General features: G+C 39.1%; 2 protein-coding genes across 11 annotated transcripts in view; one reads left to right on the top strand and one right to left on the bottom strand.

Moving 5' to 3' along the window:
• The window catches only part of Cep295 (centrosomal protein 295kDa), a 44,869-nt gene extending 35,315 nt beyond the window's left edge, over window positions 1-9,554 (top strand). For 6 of the 8 annotated variants that reach the window (XM_013028832.1, XM_013028831.1, XM_013028830.1 and 3 more), the window contains 11 exons: window positions 1,766-1,875; window positions 2,312-2,411; window positions 2,796-3,032; window positions 3,994-4,127; window positions 5,486-5,663; window positions 6,994-7,601; window positions 8,236-8,364; window positions 8,698-8,758; window positions 8,844-8,948; window positions 9,026-9,122; window positions 9,196-9,554. In XM_013028832.1, coding sequence (XP_012884286.1) covers window positions 1,766-1,875; window positions 2,312-2,411; window positions 2,796-3,032; window positions 3,994-4,127; window positions 5,486-5,663; window positions 6,994-7,601; window positions 8,236-8,364; window positions 8,698-8,758; window positions 8,844-8,948; window positions 9,026-9,122; window positions 9,196-9,535 — 2,099 coding nt within the window. In that variant the 3' untranslated portion in view covers window positions 9,536-9,554. Of the gene's footprint in view, window positions 1-1,765; window positions 1,876-2,311; window positions 2,412-2,795; window positions 3,033-3,993; window positions 4,128-5,485; window positions 5,664-6,993; window positions 7,602-8,235; window positions 8,365-8,697; window positions 8,759-8,843; window positions 8,949-9,025; window positions 9,123-9,195 lie in introns of those variants that run through there. The other 2 variants (XM_013028833.1, XM_013028838.1) reach the window with 2 other exon arrangements.
• Taf1d (TATA box binding protein (TBP)-associated factor, RNA polymerase I, D, 41kDa) lies at window positions 9,425-20,347 on the bottom strand. Of its 3 annotated transcripts, XM_013028839.1 has the most exons (14): window positions 20,088-20,347; window positions 19,153-19,223; window positions 18,212-18,602; window positions 15,802-15,974; window positions 15,515-15,566; window positions 14,987-15,133; window positions 13,782-13,848; window positions 13,199-13,245; window positions 12,961-13,001; window positions 11,531-11,571; window positions 11,170-11,211; window positions 10,613-10,670; window positions 9,779-9,880; window positions 9,425-9,549 (listed from the first exon to the last, which is right to left on the bottom strand). In XM_013028839.1, the coding sequence occupies exons 2-7, from the start codon at window positions 19,206-19,208 to the stop codon at window positions 13,828-13,830; spliced, it is 840 nt and encodes a 279-aa protein (XP_012884293.1). In that variant the 5' UTR covers window positions 19,209-19,223; window positions 20,088-20,347; the 3' UTR covers window positions 9,425-9,549; window positions 9,779-9,880; window positions 10,613-10,670; window positions 11,170-11,211; window positions 11,531-11,571; window positions 12,961-13,001; window positions 13,199-13,245; window positions 13,782-13,827. The 3 variants fall into 3 exon arrangements, with proteins under 3 accessions (XP_012884293.1, XP_012884294.1, XP_012884295.1); XM_013028840.1 differs by lacking the exon at window positions 9,779-9,880; XM_013028841.1 differs by lacking the exons at window positions 9,425-9,549; window positions 11,531-11,571 and having other exon boundaries at window positions 9,796-9,880.
• Between the last annotated feature and the right edge of the window lie 9 nt (window positions 20,348-20,356).

Raw genomic sequence — 20,356 nt, 5'->3', positions numbered from 1 at the left:
ATAGGAGAGTAAAATAGTACTTGAAGGTTAGTAATACTTGCTATTAGTTTTTGCCTCAATTAAGCATAATATATATTTTATAAATGAATATGTAGACACATACACACTTAGGTTTGTAGATGTGTATGCATTTATGTAGAGAGCATCCATTTAAATAAATATATATATATGTAATCTCTCATATCATAGCAATGGTAATACAGAAATTTAGTTTTAATTTTATTCACTTTCAGAGCCACAGGTAGTTGTGTGTCTTAGTGAAATTTCTCAAATTCAAAACTCCTGGGTATAATTGGTGAAGAAGTATAATTTTTGTATGTGAAATTTAATTAGAAATGGCAGCACATTATTTATCTATACTCTGAATATAGAAAATATTTCAGGTATAGTTTGGTGAAAAGTGATTGCTTAGCATGCACAGGGCCCTCAGTTTTAGTGGCATATAACTGCAGTTAAGGAACTTCAGAGAATTGAGTTGGAAGGATTTTCCTCCTCTCCCTTCTCCTCTTCTTTCTTCCTTCCCTTCCTTCTCTCTGTCTCTCTCTCTGTCTCTCTCTCTCTCTCTCTCTCTCTCTCATTTGTATGCTGGTACTGTGGCTTGAATTAAGGGCCTTCTGCTTTTACTTAACTTTCTTTTTGATCACAACTAGTGTTCTTCCACTTGGCTTTTTTCTGATTAGCTAGAAATAGAATCTCTTGTCTTCCTAGGCTGGCTTCTAACCTTGATTCTCAGATCTCAGCCTCCTGAGTTGCTAGGATTATAGGCATGAGCTACTGGCACCTGGCTAACTCAGGATATTTTAGGTTTACCTTTGGGCAACACGTAAAATAAGTGTCTGATCACTAATAATTACACTTTGGTGTTTTTTTTGGGGGGGGGCGGTCTGGTCGTGGAGCCTGAACTCTGGGCCTGGGCGCTGTCCCTCAGCTCTTCAGCTCAAGGCTAGCACTCTACCACTTGAGCCACAGCACCACTTCCAGCTTTTTTCTTTTTGCTTATGTGGTGCTGAGGAATCGAACCCAGGGCCTCATGCATGCAAGGCAAGCGTTCTACGACTAAGCCCACTTTGGTGTTTTTCTTCAGTGTCTCATATGCATTTTTCTCATATTTGAGTTATATTGTTCTTTTGTTACCTTTTTGCTTCACAGTACAATGACAAAAGGATTTCCCACTAGTTAGATGTGTTTACCCCTAATAGTTATATATTTTTTAAAGTGCTTTATTCAAGGAGTAAGAGTGACAAGTAGTTTCTTAGTTTTGGGTTTTTTTTCTCCAGTTAACTAGCAGAAAGCTGGAAGTGGAGCAATGGCTCAAGAGGATCAACCTTACTTAAAAAAAGATAAAGAATGCCTTGGGGCTGGAAAGGTGGCTCAGTGGTAGAGTGCTTGCCTTGCATGCATGAGGCCCTGGGTTTGATTCCTCAGCACCACATAAGCAGAAAAAGCCTGAAGTGGCACTGTGGCTCAAGTAGTAGAGTGCTGGCCTTGAGCTGAAGAGCTGAGGGACAGTGCCCAGGCCCAGAGCTCAGGACCCATGACCGGACCAAAAAAAAAAAGAATGCCTTGGCCTTGAGTTCAAGCCCCCATACTGGCACAAAGATAGGCAAACAGACTAAATGTATTTCTTTCCTCTAGTCTAAGATAAGGCAACTTTACAAAGCCAAAATGTTAAACTTAATTGTAGGAAAGAAGAGAATGATGACTTGTTGCTGAGAATTTGATTTGCCCTAATCCACCCTACCCTCATTTTGAATTTCAAAATCAGTTTTAGTCAAGGTCAAGGAATCTGATGTTGAAAATCATGCAGTATTAAGCTATGCTATGGAAGGAGAAGAGTGCATACATGTGATGCCAGTTGTGCAGCCAGATAATAAGGTTAGTAATGTCTTCACATTTAATGTTTTTTTGGTTTATATTCTCTAGTTTCCTGAAAAATTGAAGTCTGTTATCTGAGGTCTGCTTTTATTATAGTGGATCAATGATGAAAATAGCCAAATCTGAGCATCAGAAGATCTACCAGTCTACCTGATGCATGATCTCTTTAATTCTGAGAAGCAAAACCACAAAATAATAAAGATGTGTGTGTGTATGTCTGTGTGTGTGTCTATGAGAGTGAATGAGTGAATGAATGAATGAGAAGCTAATCATTTCTGAGCAATGATGAAAAAATTTTAATACTGACCATTGTAACAATGAAGGTTTCTACACTTGACCTGAGCTCAGAAGTGACAGCTACAGAGATTGATGAGTTTTTGTAAATATTGCTTGATACATCATGGTCTAATATCTAATATTTTCCTTTAATTTTTAGACTGAAACACAAGATATTTCTCATGAGCCATCTTCAGTGACTCTTTCTACTGGTAGCTTTTTAAGTTATGAAAACACAGATTTGAGCCTTATAGATACAGGTAACATCATCAAACTATGTAAACAAATTGAAAGACCAGTTCGAGCATAATGTTGGGAGAAGCATTACTTTTCCTTTAAAACAGTTTAAGTTTAAGCAGTTTAGGTTCCAAAAGGAAAGTTTTGGTGATGAATAGAATGTTAGACAATATAGTATCCTAAAAATGACTGGAAGTCACAGGATGTTCTGTAAATCCTTTGCGAAATACTTGCTAGTCTGACATTTTCCCTCTTGGTAATCTGTCTGAACAGATTTCTTGGTAATGTTCATCTCTTAGCAATGTATATTGCCATGCCTCTGTACCAGAATGTTTCTAATGAACTACTTAGGCAATTAAAAGTAAGTGTTAATTCATTTAAATTAATTCATTAAATTCATTTTTCAGAGTCATTCTTGGACCGTCAGGAACAAGAATCTACCATTAAACAAGAGGAAACAGATATTTTAAGTTCTGTAGTTCCTTCAACACAAGTAATTTATACCTCTCAGCAGCAGCAGAACTCTTCAGATGTTCCTAAGTCTCTATTGGAAGAATTTGCTTCTGGTCACACAGAATCTCAGCAGAACACAGACAATTGCATAAAGGAAGTAAATCTGATACCTGAAAAAACAGACTTGTGCGGTAAAATTTTAAAGGAATACTTTTACATAAATTATTTTTTAACTTTTCACATTTCATCCTTTTTAGTATTATTTGAGCTGCATATATGTGTATAGTCTGCTGCAGCACAGTTATACCACAGAAAATATTGAGAGCATTTAGTGAGAAAAGTACCAAATTTAGTACCAAATTTACATGAAGAGGTAAATGAGATGTTTAGCCTTTTCACTTCCAGCTTAAAAATCAGAGAGGCCAGGGCTGGGAAGGTGGCTCAGTGGTAGAGTGCTTGCCTTGCATGCATGAGGCCCTGGGTTCAATTCCTCAGCACCACATAAGCAGAAAAACCTGGAAGTGGCTCTGTGGTTCAAGTGATAGAGCACTAGCCTTGAGCTGAAGACCTGAGGGACAGTGTCCGCACCCAGAGTTCAGGCTCCACAACCACCACCAACAACAACAAAAAAACAGAGAGGCCTATATTCAATTCAGAGTTAGACCATTTCCTAGCCATGAGACCAGGGGAGCAAGTGAAATCAGTCTATCTTCCATAAAAGGATGCTAGGGATTAAATAAGATAGGACCTGTGAAGTACTCTGCATACCAGAGTGAATCTTTCCTTTTCATCTTTTTTAAAATCATTAATCCTAAAGTGAACTATGTAAGAACAGAAAAGTTTATTTAAAAGAAAAAAAAGTAATGAGCACTATATCCCTTAGAAGGTTTGGGAACTGGAAATAGAAATTTATATTTGTCAAAAATTCTGGACACTGAGAATATTTGTGTTCTCTATACCTGAAAACAGTCATAATAGGACTTAATTTAAAAGCATCTGTTGATTGTGGAGGGGAAAAAAAAGAAATGGCTTTGGTGAACTAGAGTTAGCTATTTTTTTTTGAATGATTATGTCTCTGTACTCTTTTCCTGGGCTTTACAATGAAAACAAAAATTATCTTTCTCTCTCTCTCTCTCTCAAAAATACCAACAGTTGACCTTGACTTTCCAGAATTGGAATTTGTTTTCCCAAATTTGCATCGTCAGCTCTTTCAGCCCTTAAAGCCACATACAGATTTTGATTTCTCACCTTCAGGGATTTCTCAAGACAACAGCAACTTTTACCAGGTATATTAAAGTAAATGCTCCATTGCAAAAGAACAAGTTTGGTTCTTTTGTCTTGGTTGGTTTTTTTTGTTTGTTTTGTTTTTTTGCCAGTCCTGGAGCTTGAACTCAATGCCTGGGCACTGTCCTTGAGCCTCTCAGTACTCAAGGCTAGCTCTGTACTACTTGAGCCACAGCACCACTTCTGGCCTTTTCTGTTTATGGGGTACTGCGGAATTGAACCCAGCGCTTCACGCATGCTAGGCAAGCAATCTACCACTAAGCCACTTTCCCCAGCCCCACATTGTATTGTACATACATACATACATACATACATACATATATATATATATATATGTATATATATGTATATGTATATATATGTTTGTTTGTTTTTGGTGTGTGGTCATGGGGCTTGACCTCTGGGCCTAGGCACTGTCTCTCAGCTCTTCAGCTCCAGATTAGCACTCTACCACTTTAGCTACAACGCCACTTCTGGGTTTTGAGTCGTTTATTGGAAATAAGAATCTCATGGAACTTAACTGCCAAGGCTGGCTTTGAACCACAATTCTCAGATCTCAGCCTCGTAAGTAGCTAGGATTACAGGTGTGAGCCACCGACACTTGGCCCAAGTTGTTTTCTTTTATAGAAAAGATTTTTTTTTGGGGGGGGGTGTCAGTCATCAGGCTTAAACTCAGGGTCTGGGCACTGTCCCTGAGCTCTTTTTGCTCAAGGGTAACTTGGCAAGATCCCATGTGAACCACTTACCAAGTATGGTTGTATGTATCTGTAATTCCAGCTGTTTAGGAGGCTTCAGGTTAGAAGAATGGCAGTCAATGGCTGGCTCCTGGCAAATATTGACCCTGTCTGAAAACTAATGCAAAAAATGGACTGTGGGTATGGCTCAAGTGCCTAGCAAGCATGAGCCTTTAAATTCAAATGACTCCCCCTCCAAAAAGAAAAGTCCTAATACTGACACTATACCCTAGGCCAATTAAATCACTGCACTAATTTGCTTTTTTAAAGCTCCCAATTGGTTCTGATGTGGAGGCAAGATGGAAAAATCTCTGCATTGGTGTGGGCTTGGAATATGGCTCAGTGGTGGAGTGCTTGCCTAGCGTGCATGAATTCCCGGGTTCCATTCCTCAGTACCACTTGAACAGAAAAAGCCAGAACTGGTACTGTGGCCCAAGTGGTAGAGTGCTAGGCTTGAGCAAAAGAAGTTCAGGTACAGTGCCGAGGTCCTGAGTTCAAGCCCCTGGACTGGCAAAAATAAGTAAACAGTTTAAAAATTAAAAAGCTAACTGAAATTGCACAATATTGGCACTTAAAAATAATATGAAGTTGATTTGAATATTTCAAGCTTTTTCTGTTTCTGACAGACCATAGGTTCCTCATCTGAAAGACACCATGCTACTGTATCATCCAGAAGTACAGTTTCTTTTACAGCACTGAGGCAGACCCACTTACATTCTTTTCCTAATACAAGGCTAAGCCAGCAACCTGACGCTAACTTGGCTCATACTGCAACTTCTAGTTTTGCTGCAGAAAACACTGAGGGTATGTACATCATAGAAAAAGTTAAAACTCAGTACTTTATAGTTCCTTTTCATCATTTCCTTAGGGATTAGGAAATGGCACTGTGGCTCAAGTGGTAGAGTGCTCACCTTGAGCTGAAGAGCTCAGGGACAGCACCCAGGCCCAAAGTTCAAGCCCCACCAACGACCAAAAAAAGAACCAGGCTCTTCTCCTTAGGTATTATTCCTGGATACTTCTTTGCCTGCACATTTGTCCTCAGTATTAAAGGTATATTTATTCAAAAATTAAAAAAAAATACACACACACTCTCAGCGGGCACCAGTGGTTCATGCCTCTTATCCTAGCATCCTAGCATCCAAGGAGGCTGAGATCTGAGAATTGCAGTTACAAGCCAGCCCAGCCAGCAAATTCTGTAAGACTCTTTAACTCGAGTTAACCACCACCAAAAAGTATAGCTGCAAAAAAGTATAAAAGCTCAGGGACAGGCCGGCTCTCAGTTCAAGTCCCAAGATTAGGTGACAGATGCATGCAAGCACACACATACACACATACTTGAACCTGGAAAGGCTGAGATCTGAGGATCAAGGTTCAGAATCAGCCCAGACAGACATATTTGTGAGATTCTTACCCTAACCAGCAAAAACCTGGAAGTGAGAGTGTGGCTCTAGTAGAGCTCCAGCCATAAGCAAAAAAGAGCAGCACATCACACATATCTATGTTTATACTTGATTTAAATTTTTACAGTACTGATTTTCATTAAAAAGTACAAAAGTTCCCATTGAGATTCTGCACTTCAACCCTTGTAATTCTTTCAAGATCTTTATCACAGATTATGTATTTGTTACATCTAGGTATACACATGTAGAGACATTACGTGCATTCTATTTCAAGTGTACTCACTTCCATAGGGAGAAAATCTGCATTGTGTTGAATATATTTTTATTTAGAAATACTTGCAAATATTTAAGCTGTAAAATTCATTGGAAACCATTGTGCTCATCTTTCATATTTATCTATAGCAATCTTTGCTCACAAAATTGTACAAACCTTGTGCTGAGTGCTGGTGACTCATGCCTGTAATCATAACTACTCAGGAGGCTGAGATCCTAGAATAACAGTTCAAAGCCAGCCCAGGCAGGAAAATCTGAGACTCTTATCTCCAATTAACCATGAGAAAACCTAAGTGGCACTGTGGCTCAAAGTGGTAGATCATTAGCCTTTGAGCTGAAAAGTTCAGGGACAACACCCAGGCCCAGAATTCAAGCCCCTTAACCAACAACAAAAATATTTGTAGGGACTATGCATCAATTGCAGAATGTATAAGACGTATTTTTTAAATTTTGTAATGTAGGATCTGAAGAACCTTTTCCACAGCTTCTGCCAGAAATTTCTTCCCAGGAGGGGAGCCAGCATGCGGATCTTCCAAGTATTGTTAGCATTGAAGCAAGAGATTCTTCCCAAGACATGGAAAATGAAAAGTCTCCCTCTGAACAGACTGAAATTATACAAAATAAGAAAAGTGTTCATTTTCAGCTTTGTGTAGGAAATTCCAGTTCAACCTACAGTTCATCTGATGCTGGCGTGTTTGATCAGTTGCTTGTACAGCATAGTACTCCATGTGGCTCTATCTCAAGTGAGTGTTCAATAAAACTAGAAAGTGAAGGCAGACTGGATTTCCAAGAACTGTCCAAAAGACAGATTGTCACAATATTACGAAGTCCAGAATTCAAAGATGATAAAAGTGCAATCTGTAGTTTGCCTACAAATGCCCATGTTGAAGATATTGACTCACAATTGCATATAAGAACAGCAGAGATGGGAACTTCAACTGAAAACTATTTTGAGAAATCACTGAAGATTGAAACTCCAGAAGCCCTAAGAAACCTACCTCAACCAGCACAATCAGAGCCACATATAAGTTTTGGATCATTTTCATTCCAAAGCTCTATTCCAGTGTGGGTAAGTAAGAATTCCAATTAACATAATTTAAATTCCTTTGAAATACTAGAAGCAACAAGTCTAATGGTTAATGTTCTTGAACTTCATTCTTAAATTTTTAAACATTTTTTTAATGGAGCCTGCTTGATAACAATTCTGTAAACAGTGCCTACAGTGTAGGCAACTCATTAAGTACAAATTGTTGTGCTAAGTAAGGTGGCATGTAAGGTCAATGTCACTCCCACCACAATTGTTCTCCCACATTTTTTTTTTTACTTAATACACATCTGTGTGCCCACACACCTATTACCTCACCCATTTTTGCTTCCTGGCATTCACTTTGGCAATTATCTATTCTTAGTTCCAACTTTCTGGCTCTTAATTGGAGGAGTCTTGACTTTCTTGCCTGTGCTACCTTTTAAGCCATGATCTCACCCTCCCTAGTAGCCAGGATTAAAGGCCGTAATTGCCACTCCTCAGGCAGCAGAGGGAGGTATACATATGAAACCAAGCAGCCACTGCTCTTTAGTCTGACCCTGTATAACCATTTAAGTTTCCAGTTGTATTTTTTTTCAGAAGAATCTTAACTATGGGTCTTCCATACAATTTCGTATTCATGTCTATTTGTACCAAAGGCTTTTCTCCTTCTGCACAGGAGACAGAATCTGGCCATGGTATAATGGAGGAACCAGATCTTACTTTAGTAAGCAGCACTGACATCAGTATTGCTGAGACAAGCTTTGCAAACTTGACCATAGAAGAAAATGGTTCAAACTGTACTCAGGTAAACTTCTTATCATTTGGTGGACCATGAAATTACAAAAAAGTAACCTCCTGACTCAGTTCCTTTAGAGGATCTGCTGGTAGGGAGTATTTCATGTGGGTACCTGGAGCAAAGCCCAACTTTGTCCTAGTTTTACTTTTATCAATTAGAGGTGATATACAGAGATAGTAGTGTCTTCTGCCCCCTCCCGGTCTCTTCCTCATACTTACATGCATGTACCTAGCTACCAAGTGTACAAACCAATGTTTGAGGTACATTTTCTTAGGGGAGGGGTAATGAAAACCTGAAGGTAGGGTGTGACAGAAGCAATTCTAAACCTTTTTTTTCAATTAGGTTACTGAATATCTGCCATCAACAGAAACCTCAGATTACCCAACACCAGCAGCTTCTACAGGTATGCATCTAATAGTAGAGGAAAATGGGAGCTCATGAAAACTACAACTGCCATACAATTTTAATGAAAATATTCCAAATTACAGCTGTATCTGGGAGCTTACAAGCAGCATCATTTATAAAAAGATCCTACCAGGGGCAGAAAAGAATGTGTAAAACTCAAATTTCTGAAGACTCACACATTGAAACAGGTAGTTACCATGACTTCTTTTCAGTGCATTCAAACTCAGCCCCCTAAAAGACATCTAATGCTTTGTTCTTTTCTCAGATCCAGATTCATACGTGGGTCATCACAAGGGTGTAAATAAAGTTAGAGTATCTCTTTCTGAAGACAGACATCATGAACAAGCCATCATGCAAAAAAGGTAGCAAGTGTTGGTGCTTTATTGATTTTAGGTTTCAGCAGTATTTGCATTTACTTCATAGAAATTCTTTCAGGTTATATAATCAACTAGTTGAAGTCAAGCAAAAGGAAGAAAAGGGAAAACTGGAGGCTTATGCCCAAAACAGAGCAAGGGCGAAAGAGTTTCATAAGGTGAGCAGGACACCCCACCATGTTATTTCATTCTGGATACTAACTGAAACCACTAAACTGTTTTTTATTCTCTCCACAGAAAACACTAGAGAAACTTCGAACCAAAAATACATGCTGACTTTCTACAAACAGGGATACAATGGAGTTTTATTTGAAGTCAATAAATTTTTATTTAATAATTTTCACATGTTGTGTTGTGATTCTTTCAGTGCCCATCAAAGTGAAGCTCAAGATTTCTCTTGAAATCTAAGACAGCCCTGCAGGAAAAGTAGATACAGGTTAATCTAGAACATTTATGATTATTGCTTTTTCCAATTTTATTACAGTATATCTCCTCTGGAAAACATAGCACTACTATTGAGTGACTATCGCATCCTATGGAGAACTTCTATCTTTGGTCACAGCGTTAAGAGCTCTTGGTTTGGAAACCCAACAAGCCCTCTTTGAAATGACCACCATATAGTATCTTCTGTGCTATATACACACCTTTTTGAAGCAAACAATTCAAGTCAGCCGTACCACTGCTCAGGAGGCCAAAATCTAGTTGCTATGTTCAAATGACCAACAAAAATCTGAAACTGATCAGCCCTGCATAACAACACAGAAAAGTAACTCACCTAACAATATTAGAAACCAAAGACAGTTACGATGTGAAAAGCATAATTCTAAGAAGATAAAATCTTGGGAAGGTAGCTCAGTGATAGAGTGCTTGGTTTTTGATTCCTCAGCACCACATAACAAGTGGTGCTGTGGCTCAAGTGGTAGAATGCTAGCATCAAGTTAGAGAGCTGAGGGCCCAGAGTTCAGGCCCACCACCAACTCATTAATATATATATATTAATCTTACTAGAAAATTTATTTCTGTACTATTAGACAGTGAACATTGTTGTGAGCCAGAGAAATGAGTGTCACCTCTGCCTGATGAAGGCATACAGATTTGCTTAGGAGGTACCTTCAAATACAACACTCTCTCCCCTTGCCTTTATAAATACACTGAAATATGTACAGCACGAGCTGCTGCACTCTCTTTAAACCCCTGGATGGTGTGCATGGTTCCAGTTAATGTCCATCAATGTCTTCAATCTCCTACAAGCTCCCCTCAGAAATAACATACACAGCTGGTCTACAGAAGAATAAAACTAGTAAGCTTAATAAAAGTGTTCCCAATAGGCTGATTGCTAACAATGTAGCATATACAATGAAAACCTAGTGGGAAATTTTTTTATGGTCATGTCCACAACAAATTAGAAACTGCATTCTATCAGCCTTGGTAATGACCATTAGACAAATGACAAAATACTTTGCTGTTAGAACACTTACCTGCCATAAATCTTTTATTAGGGCTTCTTGCACTATTACAGAATTACTGATGACACATCTGTGAATAAAAGGACTTTCAAAATTAGGTGGCTAAAACTTAAAATACCCTTAACCTTGCTGCATTCTTCAATACATAGGTCTCTAACATATGGCACTGGACAAAGGATGTGACATGATCATCACTATCCTTAGCCAGAACCTGCCTCATAAGAATAAAAAAAATATTACTCTGATATTACACCTCAACTCCAAAATTTGAATCTCACGTTACCACTGCTAAAAACAGTTCTAAATTCCTTCTGTGGACGTTCAGAAAGGCTGCTTCATTCAGCTCATTCAGAGCAGTTGAACATTTTTGCCCATCATCATAACATCATACATCACTGCAAGCCATATAAACATGAATGATTAACCTTTGTTCCTAATAGTAAAAATCAAGTGAAAAAAAAATCAAATTTGGATGCAAAGACATTGCTAACTGGTCCAGTAGTGGATTTACATAGCATCACACAAATTAGGCTACCAGCACGTCTAATTAATGAGATAAAGATTCTTACCTAAAATCCTTGAAATGTCATTCCACAATCAAATTTTGGGATCTTAGAAAGAAATTACAGAAAGCTCGTTATGAATAATTGTTTGCATTACTATTAATACTGAGTGAACACATTTCTCATTTTATCTTGACTTATGAGCTTATGTTACAGGTCTCATTGTCACCACTGCAATGCATATACTGTGATGGAAGCACAACCTGTGTCTGAATTTAGCCTCAGTGACCAGTTTTGGACCCTGATCAACAGTGCCCATTCTTATCTGGAATGAGGCCTTGTGCAAGTTCCTCCCAAGTTCCGCATATGCATGAAATCTGTTATAGGGTAGAAATGAGCAACTAGGTAGGAATAGAAATAGCCTTACACTTTAAGTCCAACAGCTTGATTCAACTGCTAACTGCCCGCCTAGAGAAAGAAAAGCATTTACTGAGATCATTTATTCAAAGTATTATCAATATGAACTGTCAAACTGTATATACTGTATCAATAGAACTACCAGGTTTACCATGGACAAAGCCAAGAAAACCAACGATGCCAGATATTGAATTTCTATTGCACTGTCCTTTGAACACATCAGCAGGAGGTATTGCTGAGTGCAGATACCATACAGTGCAACTATAATTACACTGTGTTTACCTTCCATCATGCTCAGAAAATTTGACTTTATGCACCATTATTAGCCCAACAATGTAATTATCATCCTACAAACTATTCATCCTTATCTAATCAAGCCAAATAACTAGAAAGTACACTAGAGTTACTATAGGATTGAACTATGGTATTACCTACTGGAAGAGGGCTTTAATTCATGCCTGTAATCCTACCTAAGTCAGGAGGCTTATAGTTGAGAATAGCTGTTTGAAGCCAGCCTGGGGAGTAAAGTCTGTGAGCCAGAACTGGAGCTGTGGCTCAAGTGAGCAAAATAAAGCTCAGAAACAGCACTCGAGCCCTTGAATTCAACCCCCACAACCAGAATCTTTTTTAAAAAGACCTTAGGCCTGAAGGGCCAAGCACTGCCCACATGAAACATTACAAATGTCATGGTTATTGCTGCTTCAATTTTTTTGAGCTAAGAGACCCTATTTTGAAACAAGGTCTATACTCTAGAGTGGCCTCAAGCTGCCATCTTCTGGTCTCTGCCTACTGAAATTCTGAAATTGCAGGTATGGGCTAGTGTGATGGTCAGCTTAATCTCCTTATTGACTCTAGGTATTCAAGACAAAACATGCCTAACTTGCTTATGGCATATACCTAGTCTGTTGTGGTATGAAGCTAGCCTGGGTAAGAGAAGCCGCCGAGACCCCAATTCATCTGGCTTTTATGGTAGTTTATCTCCAGTTGCAAAGCTAATAATGAACAGCACACTAACCTTGAGTTCAAGCCCTGTACTGTGGCACTAAAAGCAAATTCATAAAAATGGCACCCTTGATTAAGCTGTGGTGACTCACTTTAATCCTAGGCTCCTCAGGACTTTTAGACATTTGCAATTTAGTCAGCCCAAGCAGTCCATTTCCAATCATAAAGCCCCACTGGCGATATGGCTCAAGTGATAAGCATACCATCCCAGCAAGCAAACCAAACAAGGATGAGACTGAGCTCTTGACCTCAGAACAGGCAAAAAAAAAAAAAAAAAGGAAAAATAAGCATAGGAGGGCACAGTGATTCATGTCAATAATCACATCTACTCCAGGAGCTAAGATTTGAGATCTGAGGATCAACATTCAAAGTCAGCATAGGCAGTAAAGTAATTCTTTACTTTTAAAGTCCTATACACAGTTAAATTACTTCACTTACCCAATTCTCTTATGAATAAGCTGGCAGCATAGTAATTTCTCCTGAGAAAGTATCAAAGAAAAGCTTAGGACGCTCTGTTTCCCAGAAATTGAAAGGTATTACATATTTAGAATAGACATCTAGCTCTGTCAGAATTAAGCTATAGTTCATTCTGTATCATGCAGCAGTTGAACAGTTACATTCATCATCAGAACTAAAATGCTATTACCAAAAGATTTTATTGGGAATTAAAACTTACCTGTATCACAGTCAGGAACTGTATAGACTTCAGAGACACTCTAATACCTAAGTTAAAATATATATATATATATGAGCCAGGCATGATGGCTTAATGCTTTTAATTCTACCTACTTAGAAAACATCTGAAGCCAGGTGCTGGCGGCTCATACCTGTAATCCTAGCTACTCAGGAGGCTGATCTGAGGAATACTGTTCAAAAGTAGCCCAGGCAGGAAAGTCCTTGAGACTCATCTCCAATTAACCACCAGAAAACTGGAAGTGACCAAAATAATCTCAATGTATATAATCGTATACACACTAAAACACTTGTATATTTACATAATTCTATTTTTATATAAACAGACATGTCATGCATGTCTTGTGTCTTGCAGTTACTTCCCACAGACAGAGAATAGTCCTGTGAGTAAAGCACACCACAAATTTACTCTGTGAGGCGTTTCCAACGATGTGTTGCCACAGATGCTCCATCGGGATAGACCTCACCAACACTATTTTTAAGTATGAAATCAAATTAACTAATTGTCATTGTCATTAGAACAGGAAACCCAAGGCATATTTCACATTAGTCAATCTTATACTTACTGTAAATATGATCCACTCACAGTAAATTTGTCTTGAACTCCAGACCTCAGTTTCTCAAAATAGAAGCCTTAAAAAAAAGCCATCTTGATGTTATCACATTAAAACTTAAATGTTTACTAAGTCTCAGAAGCATAAATTTGATTTTACATCAACTTTATTCTCAGAGCAACCTGTGTGAATTAAAGCCTCACATTGCGAACTGTTATAGTAATCATATTCCTTCTTACATGTACCAAAATCTCATATCAGCAATGAGTTCTGGGTTGCAAAAGAGGATTTACTATTTGCACCTGTCTGTAAGGCTTTGTTACAAATTAAACAAAGACATACACAAGTGCTCCAATATACATCAATACATAATTAGTAACACTGTAATTACAGTAGTTGAAAGCAAAGGTATTACAGTTAGTAGAATAGGAATATTTATGGTGCCAAGGATTGAACTTAGCTCCTTGGACTTTCAGTCAGATCATCAACTCATGGGAAAACTAATTCTTGTAACAATCTGAAACATTGAACTAAGTCATCTGAAACATTCAGATACCTTCCATCAATAAACTGCTTAGAGCTTGAAATAATAACACCTACAGTTTTAACAGAAGCATGAAGATGAGTTATTTCAAAGATCGCCTGAGCTATTACATTACACACCATATCTCAACCACAAAAGTTGGCAGGATAAAAATGACTTAATACTTTTTTCCTCATCATTAAAGTCGTTTCAATGTTGCAGTAACATCTGTAAGATTACCTTGCTCTGAAATCAGTAATTAGTGTGTTATAAAAACAGGACTAGGGCTGGGAAGGTGGCTCAGTGGTAGAGCACTTGCCTTGCATGCATGATGAGGCCCTGGGTTCGATTCCTCAGCACCACATAAGCAAAAAGAAAAAAAGCCGGAACTGGCACTGTGGCTCAAGTGGTAGAGCATTAGCCTTGAGCTGAAGAGCTGAGGGACAGCGCCCAGGCCCCACCACCAGACCAAAAAAAAAAACAAAACAGCAGGACTATAACTCGGAGAACAATACCCCACCCTTTCCTCAGCGTTTCCTTTTTAACCATTTTGTTCTCTTTTTATACACTTCTTCAGATGTTCTTATTCTTCTCCTCTGGATGTTCTTGATTCAAAAATTCTTCACCCAAAACTGGTTCATACATTCACATTTAACCTTCCTATTGAAAGTCATTCTTGGTGTATATTGTTTACCTCCTTTTCAGGCCAATCTGTCCTCTTTACCCTTTTTGTGTTCTTAGAAGTTCTCTTCTTAGACAATGCAACTTCATTATTTTCTTGTTCTAAATCCGCCTTCCTTTTCTTTGGGAATTTAGAACTTATTATGAAACAACTGTGCTCCTACATAAAAAAAAAATTTCAGTATAACTATGCAGATAATCTATGTGTCTTAATGCTGTTTCTTGGGGGGGGATGTAAACTATATCCAGGTGCAAAATTCCAAATTGTCTACATATTTTCTCATTTTACTATTAACACCCCAAATTTAAAAGTTCATAGAAATCTTTTCAGCCCAGGTCACAGCTCAGTGGCAGAATGCTTGTTTTATGACAATGTTTGATCCCCAGCAATGCAAATGTAAGTGTCCATATTATCTTTGTCAGGTATCTCAAATATTTCTTGTTTCCTGCATTAAATTTACTGAGCCTTTCAAATTTAAATGGTATGTACCAAAACTGCTGTACCAGCTCCTAACTTCCCCAAATGAGGTAAAACACTTACTACCATCTGGATATCACAATCATGTTCAAGGTGTGCAGTCTCCTCTTCACCTCTGTAACAAAAAGATGTATACCTTAAAAAATGAAGTCTTTGTTAATCAGTTATATACTCTTGATAAAGCAGTACTAGTGACGGGGGAAAAAGAAAAACTATTCTGTTTAACACTGCAATAGTTGAGCTCAAGCTCAAATATAATTCTAACTACAACTTATTCCAGCATTTACTGAGTATTAAAAACACTATGGGTCAAACCTATTAGCATAGTTACTTAATATGACTCAACTTACAACTCTTCAATAGGAGAAATGGATCCATCATCATCCAAGTATTTGTATCTACGACTATCCAGATCTTCCTTTTCTAAATCTTCACCAACATTCATTTGTTTCAATGATTCCTTAAGGTGGTGTTCATACTTTAGTTTCTCAATGTGGTTAAAAAATCCTCTTGCAACAGCTTGCTGTTAAAAACATTTTGTTCTTTAGTGTAATAATTTTAGATGTTTTCCTTCATAATCATCAGGTAAAATAGGTACCTATAAACTGTGGACCATCTGGACTTTAACCAATCCCCATTTCTGGACTCTGCATTGTTCCTTATAATGAATCCAGTATTGTTTCTCTGGGGGGGGGGGGAATCACGGGTTCTAGAAAGGGACTAATTACTTATCATTCAAGTATTTGAATGAGTGGGTTTCATTTGAATTACTGCAAATAGGCAAAACCTGTATCTACAGGTTGTATTTTAAAACCAGAGACAAGGACTGGGAATGTGCCTTAGTGGTAGAATGCTTACCTAGCATTCATGAAGGCCCTGGGTTTTATTCTTCAGTACCACATGTAAACAAACAAAATAGCCATGAAGTGTTGCTCTGGGGCTCCAGTGGTAGAATACCAACCTGGAGCTGAAGCTCATGGACAGTACCCAAGCCTAAAGTTCATTGTTTTAGTCTAACATGCAACATCTAAATTTTCACTGAATATGCTACGATTCCACTCTGAAATCCAAGTGTTCAGCTTAGAGATGTGCTTTACACAGAAACTAGTATAAAACAGATTTATCATCCTGGCTTAGGTGACACATGCCTCTAATTCCAATCTTGGCTGACTGGAGATCAAAGCAGGAAACAGTAAAGCTGTCTCCCATCTTCCGTTAACCACTAAAAAGCCCAGTAAGTGGTATAAATGAGAGTGCACTAGCCTCAAGCAACAAAAGCTCACAGTGCACAGGCAGACCTGACTTCATGCCTAAGGGGGGGGGGCCAGAACTGGCAACAGGATAAGTCATACAAAATTACTGAAAAAGGGATGGATGGAAACAAAGGAGTATTTTCAAAATATACTGCAACTAATCTGAAAACAGCATAAGGGATCTCAATGAAAGCAACCAATAGGTTAAAGGGCAGGGAAATGGATACCTTTTGTTGTCAGTCATGGAGCCTTCACTCAGAACCTGCATGGTGGAGCTCTTTTGCTCAAGGATAATCCTCTACTACCTGAACCACAAAGCCACTTGAGGTTTTGAGTGGTTAGTTGGAGTCTCAAGGAGACTGATCTACCCAGGCTGGCTTTGAACCTGGATCCTTAGATCTCATCCTCCTGAGTAGTTATGATTACAGGCATTAATTAGCCACTAGTACCCTGCTCAAAAATTAAGCATAATTTTGCTTTCATAAAAATTTCATGTTTCATGACAGGAATATTAAACAGGCTCTGTGGAGAGTAGAGCTGGTAAGAGGGGTAAATAAGGATCAATAGTCATAGTAGTTTGTCTGCCTATATGAAAATATAACCAGTTGAAAAAGCCCAAATAGTTTTAATGGGATTTGATGCAATGGGTGCTATTGGTTTTATTGTGTATGTTAACATTATCCCCACTGTAGTCCACAGCTCCACCCACACCTGAGCTCCTCCCTGCCCTAGAGTTCCTGCCTGATAGCTGGCCACCCCCTATACCATCTAGATCAACCTGTATATGCAACTTGACCCAGAGCTACCCACCTGGATGGGGGGGCAGATGCCATATTACTCCCTCTCGTGGGGGATATACGACCCCTCTAATAAACCTTATAATCTTTCTCCTGTGCCTGTCTGCCTGGGCATAGTTCCCTGGAATGGTTCTGATGGATATTAACAGTATATAGGAGTAGATGTGCCATGTGAAACCTCCCTTTGTGTAACAAATGCATGCTAATATTTTTCAAGTATTTCAGGCTCTATTCCAAGTGTATTTCTTTTGGTACGGATTAAATTGGGCTTGAACTCTTGGCCTTGTGCTTTTTCACCAAAGGGTGGTGGTCTACCATTGGAAGCACAGCCCACATCCAACTTTTTGCATTGCTGATTAACTTCAGACTTCTGCCTGAGGTAGACTGAAACCTAAATCCTGAGTAGTTAGGGTTGCAGGTGTGAACCACTAGTGCCAGACTTCCAGGGATATACCTTAGGACAATTCTGAGTATCTTTTGTTTTGGCCAGCCCTGGGAGTAAGAACCCATGGCCTGGGCACTGTCCTTGGGCTTCTTTTGATCAAGGATAGCACCCTACCACTTGAGCCACAGGGCCACTTCTAGCCTTTTCTTATGTGGTATGGAAGAGTTGAACCTGGGGCTTCATACATGCTAGGTAAGCACTGTAACATGGAACATTACCAGTCCTCCATTTTTAAATCTATGCACATCAACAAATAAATACCTACCTCAAAGGTTAAAATTTTCCTCCATGGCAATGTTTTTTTCCCACTCTCTGTCTGTAAAAATGGAAACCTTGATCCTTTGTCTTTAATTTGTTTCTTATCTATGTGGGACCTTCTAGTGCTTCTTCTGCCTTTTGGTCTTCCCCTTGGTCCTAATTTTCGTTTATATTTCTTCTTTTTACGTTTCCGTTTCTTTTGCTTGAATCTTTCAAAAATAGCTTTTAAAGTCAATGGTCTTGGTTCTATAGATGAGTCGCTTGATGAATCTGTTTCAACACTTTCAAATGATTGAGTAGGAATAGATTTTCTGATAAAGCCTGTTTTTTGCCTCCGTTTAGGTGAGAAAGGAACACATTGTGTTTTAAATAAACTGCTACCAGATGAAGAGTCCTCACTATTAACAAAAAAACAGTGAATGACCAATTATAATGTAGCAAAATGTACATTTCTTCCAGACTTATATATAAAATGCCTAGCTGGAAACTGGTGGCTCACACCTGTAATCCTAGCTACTAAGGAGGCTGAGATCTAAGGATCATGGTTCAATGCCAGCACGGGAAAGAAAGCCCATGTACTTATCTCCAATTAACCACCAGAAATGACTGCCAAAAATTAAAAGTATTTATTGTTACATCAGTAACAATAAAACTTTAGAATGGGGTCAAGATCAGCCAGAGTCCTAACCATCGTATCTAAAATTGACACACCACCTCTGGTAAAACATTATCTTCATTTTGTGAAACTATATGCTCCAGTGGTCTACAGCAATGCCTAACCAGTTCACTAGACAAAACTGGGGTAATTTACTCAGTAATACAATGTTTTTTCAATAACTCAAACTATACAAACAAGTCAGTGCTTTCTTAAGTCAATGAACTTATCTCCTGGTAATCAAATACCCTATTTTGACTAGTCAGTCATGTCTCTCATAAAAATCCATTTACCTTTCATTTTCAATTTCCATAGCTCTGTCAGATGACATGCAGTCAGCAGAATCCATTTGTCTTCATGTTTCCTACAATTACAAATTTCAGTTAATGTAATATAGCTCCACAGAATAAATGCAAACATACACCCAATCATCTAAAATCTAGAGTCTATTTCATTTCTGAAAACCAGGAAGTTGCATTCTGGGGTTGGAGGTGTCACGAGTTCAAGTCCAGTCTCAGAAAAATAAATGCTATATTTCCAGGCTCTTTTCACTTTTACTCTCTACATATATTCAAAGCTTCATCAGCCACAGTAACAATATCATTAATACAATAATGTATGTTAGTGGACAAAAAAGGAGTTTCCAATGCCCAAGGAAATTTTGTATTTATATTCCTGGTCTGGGATTTACCAGAACTATCCTTGCTTTTATGGATACTGTTTTGTCCACAAACTAAGACGATATGCTTACTTTGTGTTAACTACTTATTTCACTATTACAATTCCCTTATACATGAGGCATGACATCTAAATAGTAACAAGTCCTAAAATAAAGTACTCCAAATACAGAAAAATGGCCGGGACACTAATTTTTTTTTGTCCTTTCTGGTGAGTGCTGGTTCCAAGGCTTGGATTCTGTCCCCCGCAGCTTATTTGCTCAAGGCAGTGCTTAGGCTAAACATCCCCCTCCCCAGCCAGATGCCGGGTGGCTCTCGCCTGCCATCCTAGCTACTGAGGAGGCGGTTCAAAGCTAGGCCAGGCAGACACAAGTCCCTGAGACTCTGATCTCCAATAAACCACCAGAAAACCGGAAGTGGCTCAGGAGGTAGAGCGCTCGCCTGAAGCTGAAGAGCTGAGGGACAGCGCCCAAGCCCAGAGTTCAAGACCCACGACCGACAGAAAAACAAAAACAAAGCCAAGAGGAATGTAACCGATATAGCTGGACCACCTTAGGCCCGGGGGCGCGCGCAGGCCCGGCGTCGGTCCCAAGGCGGGCCCGCTGCGGGCGCAGGCTGCGTGGCCGGCAGCCTCTCGTTACCGAGCTGAGGGCACAGGGCAGGTTGAGATGGCGCAGTGCCGGTCACCGGCAGGTTTAGATCCCGGAGCGCCGGCGGCACACGCACTTCAACCCCAACTCAACGGCTCCACCAAGGGCCCACGCTGCCCGTGCCGCGCGGCGCCGAGACAGGGCGGAGCCGCGGCGCGCCTCGTCCTCCA

This window comes from Dipodomys ordii, unplaced genomic scaffold (genome assembly GCF_000151885.1).
Source record: "Dipodomys ordii isolate 6190 unplaced genomic scaffold, Dord_2.0 Scaffold114, whole genome shotgun sequence".
Lineage (NCBI taxonomy): Eukaryota > Metazoa > Chordata > Mammalia > Rodentia > Heteromyidae > Dipodomys > Dipodomys ordii.
The sequence above is the reverse complement of the archived record's forward strand: the minus strand, read 5'-3'. Positions and strand labels throughout refer to the sequence as shown.

Bases quoted from the DNA above. Each gene is read 5' to 3' on its own strand.
- Taf1d (XM_013028839.1), bottom strand. From the start codon at position 19,208: ATGGATTCTGCTGACTGCATGTCATCTGACAGAGCTATGGAAATTGAA. The intron at 18,603-19,152 runs GTAAATGGATTT...TTTTGTTAATAG, and splicing joins ATGGAAATTGAAAATGAAAG to TGAGGACTCTTCATCTGGTA. The intron at 15,567-15,801 runs GTAAGTTGAGTC...TTTTTGTTACAG, and splicing joins ATTTCTCCTATTGAAGAGTT to AGGTGAAGAGGAGACTGCAC.